The sequence below is a fragment of the Lepidothrix coronata genome, unplaced genomic scaffold, assembly GCF_001604755.1.
Source record: "Lepidothrix coronata isolate B3197 unplaced genomic scaffold, Lepidothrix_coronata-1.0 Scaffold211, whole genome shotgun sequence".
Classification (NCBI taxonomy): domain Eukaryota; kingdom Metazoa; phylum Chordata; class Aves; order Passeriformes; family Pipridae; genus Lepidothrix; species Lepidothrix coronata.
The window spans coordinates 1,421,909-1,429,288 of NW_016690391.1; the positions used below are offsets into that span (position 1 = coordinate 1,421,909).

The window sequence follows — 7,380 nt, forward strand, 5'->3', positions numbered from 1 at the left end:
CGGGGGAAAAAAAAAATACACGGAAAAGAAAATTACACGTTGACAACCGAGCCAAAAAGCAGCGGTTTTTTTTTTTCCCCCGGAGTGAAGGCTGCTCTGAGGTGGGGCAGCAATGTCACCCGCGTTTTAAATTGCTGCTGGGTTTCTCCACTAGAGGACTCAGGTGAGATGTTTCTACTACGGCTTCTGCAGTTAAACCACGGGGTAAAAAAAAAAAAAAAAAAAAAAAAAAAAAAAAAAAAGCCAAGCCAACGCTGACATGTGGCTGGTCCATGTAAAATGAATGGAAATGTACTAGTGCATGCGGCACATCCAGACGTGCTCCCAGAACTCCCAGAGAAACACAGGGATGATGTTTAGCTCCCGCTGCTCCACGGCAGATCTACGTGTGTGTTACAAGTGAAGGTTAAATCCAAGACTATGTCTCCACGCTGGGCTGGATCAGAGGGTTCCAGCCTAACACGAGCGCTACATTCCAACACCAGCACTGCACATTAAGCTGGAAAGTAGCAGATAAACAAAGGCTATAGAAGCTACTAGAGAAGGGCCAGTATCACCTCTGATTTCCCAAATAAACCCTCCATCTACGCGGAGCTGTCCCTATTTTATTATTATTATTATTATTATTTTTACACACATGCACACGAGCCCCCCCGCCCCCCCTCCACCACCACACATTGACTCAGCTCTTGTGGAACGGCGAGAGCATCTGAACCGAGCTCCCACCGCGGCTTTATCACCGCTCGGCCAAAAACCAGCGCCAACGGCCGGCGGCGACACCAAGGAGCCCCTGCCACGGGCGATACGGCGCCGTATCGGCCCCGCTCAACTGGTGCCGGCAACGGCAGGAGGAAAAATCCATCCCCGGCTGCTGCTTCCCCGGCGTGGAACCCGCCACCGGGAGCTGCAGGGATCAACCCACGGCCTCCCGAAGGAGAAGGGACCCGGGGCCGGGGGTGCTGCGGCCCCGCGAGGTGCCCGCGGCAGGTGATGGAGAAGCGCCGGGAGAGGGAGGGCGATGGATGTGGAGGGGCGCGGGAAGGGCCAAGTTCACCTGCACCGGGCGGGGGGGCGAGGAAGGAGAAACGCATCCGTGTCGCCGAGCCAGGGATCTCCTTACCTGCGGAGCAGAGGGGAAGGGGGGGGAAGGGGACTGCGGCTCTCGGGGAGCAACTCGGCAAACTCTGCAAGGGCGCGGGGAGGGAAGGGAGAATGAGGAAGGGGGGAAGAGGGCACGGAGGGACACATGGGGAGCCCGCGGAGCGCTGCGACAGCGCCGGGGGAGGGCGGGCACGGCCGGCCGGGCCACGCGGGGACAGCGCGGGGACGCCGGGGGACATCGGGGGGTCTGCCGGGTCCCACCTGCCTCCCTCCCTGCCTCCCGTCTCCTCTCCCTCACTCACCCTCTGCATGGCTTTCAGGATCAAAGCCAGTTCATAGCGGGGCATCTTAGAGCCGCTGGCGGCGGGAGGCGCGGGGGGCACGGGGCGGGGAGGAGGGGGCTGCGGCGCTGCCGGACAGCGGGAGGAGGAGGAGGGGGAGGAGGGAAGAGGAGGAGGAGGAGGAAGGCGCGTCCCCGGGCTCCTTCCCGCGCGGTCGGTCCCTGCACAGACACCCGGGCGGGCAGGCGCGGCTTAAAGGGCGCCGGCGCTGCGCAGGCTCGGCCCAACCCGCGCCAAGCGCCGCCTCCGCCCGACCGGCCCCGGGGGGGCCCGGGGGCTGCCCCGCGTCCCGGGGAGGGGGAGGCGGCGGCTGCGGGCACCGGACCCCCCGGGCTGGACCCCGCCGTCCTCCCCCCGCGGGGCCCGGGGCCAGCGCCCGCCCCCCGCGCCCGCCGCCGCCGCTGCAGGGAGTGGAAATTTCCACGGCGCCCGCCCGCCCCCCGCGCTCCCCCCTCACGCAGCCCCGAGCCCGCCGCGGCGCGGGGGGGGCGGCCGGGCCGGCCCGTGAGGGGCTGTGAGGGGCCGGGCCGGGCCGGGGGCGGCAACCCCGGACCCGCCGCGGAGTCACCGGGGCTGGCGGAGCGGGCCGGGGTCGGGGGGCCGTGACGGTCACCCCGCGCCATCCCCCGGGCACGGACACAGACACCTCCCGCCGCGCAGGGATGCGCCCAGCCCGCTCTGACCTGGGGTCTTCCAGAACCTTCCCCCGTCCCCGGGGCGCCTCAGCGCGCACCCGGTCGCGTCCGTTGGGCGGAGGTGCCTGAGCCCGTGGAATCACAGAGTATCCCGAGTTGGGAAGGACCCGCGGGGATCGTCAGGTCCGACTCCTGGTCCTTCACGGGACACCCCGAAGTCTTCCCCTGTCCGAAGGCTCCTGGAGCTCTGGCAGCCTCGGGGCCGTGCCCACTGCCCTGGGGAGCCTGGTCAGTGCCCACCACCGCCCGGCGCTCCGGTGGGTGCCGGACCCGAGGTTGGCCTTGGTGCCGGGTCCTCCCGGCCAGGGAGGTTCTGGACAAACCCTTCCCAGCTGGGCACACACCCTTGGCATTGTCCTCAGACCCCAAGGTCAGTGACAGATCCCCTCTGTCAGCAGCACATCCGACACCAGCGTCCAGCTGGGGCTGTGCTGGAAGGTGCAACCACCTGCACCCACCAAAGGAGGGGTTTGGGGGCTCTGAGGGTGCATCAGGCTCGTTTTGACACTTTTTCTCTCACCTGCAGCAGAGATTTGTCCCTCCAGAGGTATTCCCTGCCCTCACAGAGCTACCGTGTGCCCAGGAGAGACAAGTTTCTGCCCAAGGTGTTGAAGCCCTCATTGCCTGGAAGTCCTCAGAAAAGAGGGATGAGAGAGCAGAGCCACCACGCTGTGGCCAAGGGGAAGCAGAGAAGGCAGCAGAACTCAACATTAAAAAACTTTAATGAACTCTCTGTGAAATCCCAGCCCATCCAGGGAGGCCTCACACCTCACCTGGGAACCCCACCCGTGCCCTTCCCATACCCAGGGTCGCTTGTTTTCGCTCTGCCTGCCCGGGAGTGGTACCACAGTCCCCGAAACAAATCCCCAGGGCAGGTTTTGCAAGTGGAAAACTTCTCCCAGCCCTTTCCACGGTGACTGGCAGCACAGCCAGCCCTGGCACCGCTGTGGGCCTTCCTCCCCTCGAGCAGCTGTGAGTTTGCAGTAGTTCCCAACACATCCTGTGCCTTACAGGCACGACAAGGCCTGTGGGAGTCCTGGGAGCTGCTTTGGGTTCTGCTACAAGATAAATTACCTGTGCGGAAGCGTTTCCACGTATTCCCAAACTCCCACCCCCCACCCCCGTGTTCAGGCACTAATTGCCAGGCAGCTGACAGGGATAATTTACTGCCTCTTGGTGCTCACCACGGCACGAACCCTCCCTGGGTTATTTTGCTTCCTTTTTTTAATTCCAGTGTCTGGCCTGAGCTTCTTCCTCGTTCTGAACAGGGGCCTGGCGAGCTCCTGGTGAGGAAATGCAGGTGGGGGTTCCCAGTGGAGGTGGGAATGCCCAGGTATCCCAGCCATTCCCACCTTCCAGGTGCACCTCGCCACACCTGAGCCACGCTGTTCTCTGTGTCACATTTGGAGCTGTGTCCTGGGCCAGGGGCAGAAAGGAGTGGGGAGAGCTCCAACTTCCACTTCTACCAGTGTTCTACCTCCTTAAAACACTCTCCTACCACAAAAAAAAGAAACACATCCAATCCCTGTTCCTGAAGTCCTCTCTCACACAGAACTTTATGCAAATCCCTCAGTCTATTTATTGAAATCTCCAGTGCTGCTTTCAAACGCCAGTATTTGATTCTCAGTTGGATGTACTTTTATATTCCCTGTTCAGACTCACTTCTGACCCCATTCCACGTGCAAGCCCCGTAAATACACATCTGCACGGGGCCAACAAATCCCCACTTTTTGGGAATCCCACCCACAGCTTTACTTCAACACCACGTCTCAAAACCCCAAAAACATAAGGCTGAGCCTGAGTCTCCCTTATGGCTATGATGGGATTTGCTCACTCAGGTACAAACACTTGTTCCTGGTTTAGTAGGTTTATTTATACATTAATACATATATTAATGGACACAGCCCTTGAGGGCCCTCAGCAGGTATAAGCTCCCTGGAATCTCACAAGTTTCTTTTCCCTCAAAAAAAACACCCCCTAACCACAAGCATCCAAAGACTGTAGGAAACCCTCATTTAATATTTAAATGTCAAGGGTTAGAGAGGAAGGTCTGAACAACATGTAGTGGCCATGTCCTGAATGCTCGGTAAGGAAATGTAAACTCCCCTAATACAGATTTATTTCCTTTATTAAGTAACAAGTGTAAACTTTTGACTTGCAAGGCTCATGCCATGACTTTTTCACGCTGGAATTTGGGCAGAGTCCTCTCTGCATCTTAGTGTCTTTCCCATCCATCCCTGTGCCGGAGAGCAGCACAGAGAGTGTGAATGAATAATGTCACCCTTTCTAATAAAGCATGAGATTAAAATATGTCCTCATGCATCCAATTTGCATATGGCAATACAGAATCTATTCTTTGATAAAGCTGCTGGAAATGTTTTACGGTTGGAGCCGAGGGGGGTCGGGCTCTGCTGCCAGGGAACAAGGGACAGGAGGAGAGGGAATGGCCTCCAGCTGGGTCAGGGGAGGCTCAGGTGGGACAGGAGGGGAAATTTCCTGCTAGAAAGGGTGGTGAGGCCTTGTCAGGGGCTGCCCAGGGAGGTTTGGAGTGCCCATCCCTGGAGGTGTCCCAGGAAGGCCTGGCCGTGGCACTCAGTGCTCTGGGCTGGGGGACAAGGTGGGGATGGGGCACAGGGGGGATCCATGGGCTGGGAGGGCTTTTCCAGCCCCAGGGATCCTGGGATTCTATAAAAACATGTGATGCAATATCTCAGAGACTCCTGACAAAGAAGCTGGCCCCGCACAGCAGGGTAAAGGGGGAAAAGGAGGGAAGAAAAAGGCACTTTTAAACCCTCAAAATGCCCATTAACAGCCTCTCTAACCACAACTCCTTCGGGCTCCTTTTGCAGCAGGTCCTGTGTGTGCCACAGAAAAGCCAATTCTCTCGTCTTACTAAAAACTTTATTTTCTACCTACGACATGTTGCTCAACATCAAAATAAAATCAAAATTTATCACAGTTTTAGGACCAGGATGTTTCTTATCTTGAACTTCAGATCAGGAGGGATTTTTAGAGGCATCAGAAAACAGGGATTGCTTATGAAAAGGGAAATTACCCTGCCAGGTGAGGTTGGTTTCTGGCCTCTAGATAGGGGAATAGATACAGGTACAGGCCTGTTTCTCCCTGGTATTTGCCCACCTTCTCCATGAGATTTGTCCCTGAAAACCACACGTTTCAGGTAATAGAAGGTGAACTAGGGGGGAGAAATCCTGCATGGGAACAGTCCTGAAATGAAGGAAAAGTGGGAGCGTGGGCAAGGAGACCAGAGCAGGGACAAGAGAGGGGGAATGTGGAGGAGACTGTGATGTGGTGCTTTAAACTAGGGCAGGGATCTCATGAGAGGATGTAAAAGAGAGGGTGAGGGGAAAGGGAGAGGTAAGAATGGATGGACAAAGGCTGGGATAGAGGAAGGGTAGACTTGAAGATTAGGACAGGGGAAGATGGGTCGTGGGAAGGTGAATGGATTGTGCTAAAAAAGAACAGGAAAAATCATGTGTTTGTGTATCATTGGAGGCCACCAAGATGGTCCGAGGGCTGGAGCAGCTCTGCTGGGAGGAAAGGCTGGGAGAGCTGGGATTGTCCAACTGGAGAAGAGAAGCTTTGGGGTGACCTGATTGTGGCCTTGCAGGGCCTGAAGGGACCCACAAGAAAGATGGAGAGAGATTATTTCCAAGGGCTGGAGGGACAAAACAAGGGGGAATGGCTTCCCACTGGAAAAAAAAATGTAGGTTTGGGTTAGATCTGAGGGAGAAATTCCTGGCTGTGAGGGTGGGGAGGCCCTGGCCCAGGTTGCCCAGAGAAGCTGTGGCTGCCCCTGGATCCCTGGAAGTGTCCAAGGCCAGGTTGGAGCAACCTGGGCTGGTGGAAGGTGTCCCTGCCCATGGCAGGGGGTGGCACTGGATGGGCTTTGAGGTCCCTCCCAACCCAAACCATTCCATTATTCCATGATCTGGTTTGTAGGCTCTCTTCAGGTACTGCCTTTAGGTCACCCCAAAGCTTCTCCTCTCCAGGCTGAACAATCCCAGCTCTCCCAGCCTTTCCTCCCAGCAGAGCTGCTGCAGCCCTGGGATCCTCCTCTGGACTCTGGTGCCTGCTCTGGACTCTCTCCAGCAGCTCCATGTCCATCTGCAACAATAGGATGCTGCGGAAGGAGTTTTGGATTCTTTTTACAGTTAACTTTTTCAAAAGCTGGAGAATTGCAATGTAAAATGTAAAATCTGCTTCAAATGAGGAGTAGGTTGCAAAATCAATGCTCCATAATGAGGAGTGTTATTTCTCCTTCCTCTCATTTGCATAGGCACATGCAAAGTAGATAATTGCCTACTTCTCTTTCCATGGGATCTCTGCCACATTTATTTTGCAGGGTGGAGCAGCTCTGGAGCTGTGTCAGGATGACATAGTGGAGGAGGCTTCTGTCTACAGAAGTTTTTTTCCACATTTGTTTCACGAGACAGAAGATGAGCAGTGGATTTTCCCGGGATCATGTGAGAAAGGATGAGCTCTTGGTTAAACCAGCTGGGATTTGCCCCAGGACTGGATTCAGTCCCTCCTTACCCACATAGTTCTTGTGTGATGCTGCACAAGGCAGTTAAACCACATTTCTTGCAGGTGGCCACGAATTTCATGCTCCTGTTTCTGAGGATCAGAATTGACATTTTGTGGTCTCATTTGCAGAAGTGTTGAATGACCCCAGATGGAACTGAATTCAGCTGGTGCTAAACAAGTGAAATGCTCTGAATGAGAACGTAAGAACTTCTCAGAATATTCACTGGAACTTTGAATTGTCTCAAACCAAGCAACTGGAATCTACACAGCCTTAAACCACAGGTAATTCCAAGCCAAGCCCATCCCAAAAACATCACACCCAAGAGGCAACAAAATGTGTTTATGGCTGGTGATTTTTTTCTGTGGAAAGGGGAGGAAGAGGCGTCTTTCTGCTGCTCATCCTGATCCTCCACAAAGTGTCTTGTCCACCAAAAACCTAAACCTGGGTCTGCCAGGTAGGACCAGGAGCCTCTGCAACTCTCTGACTCTCTGAGAGTGGAGCCAGGGCAGGTCGAGCTCTGCTGCCAGGGAACAAGGGACAGGAGGAGAGGGAACGGCCTCCAGCTGTGCCAGGGGAGGCTCAGGTGGGACAGGAGGAGGAATTTCCTGCTGGAAAGGGTGGTCAGCAGGGGCTGCCCAGGGAGGTTTGGAGTGCCCAGCCCTGGAGGTGTCCCAGGAAGGACTGGGCTGTGAAACCC

At 56.1% G+C, this 7,380-nt stretch overlaps 2 protein-coding genes across 3 annotated transcripts in view; both read right to left on the reverse strand.

The window, feature by feature from the left end:
- Window positions 1-1,622, reverse strand: part of MRPS6 (mitochondrial ribosomal protein S6) — a 47,780-nt gene extending 46,158 nt beyond the window's left edge. Inside the window, exon 1 of the mRNA XM_017833106.1 lies at window positions 1,404-1,622. Within this exon, the coding sequence (XP_017688595.1) occupies window positions 1,404-1,448 (45 nt within the window). The 5' untranslated portion in view covers window positions 1,449-1,622. The remainder of the gene's footprint in view (window positions 1-1,403) is intronic.
- SLC5A3 (solute carrier family 5 member 3) overlaps window positions 1-2,488 on the reverse strand; it is a 17,963-nt gene extending 15,475 nt beyond the window's left edge. The window contains exon 1 of one of the 2 annotated variants that reach the window (XM_017833105.1): window positions 2,126-2,488. The gene's annotated coding sequence lies outside the window, so the exon portion shown is untranslated. Of the gene's footprint in view, window positions 1-1,403; window positions 1,518-2,125 lie in introns of those variants that run through there. The other variant, XM_017833104.1, reaches the window with a different exon arrangement.
- Between the last annotated feature and the right edge of the window lie 4,892 nt (window positions 2,489-7,380).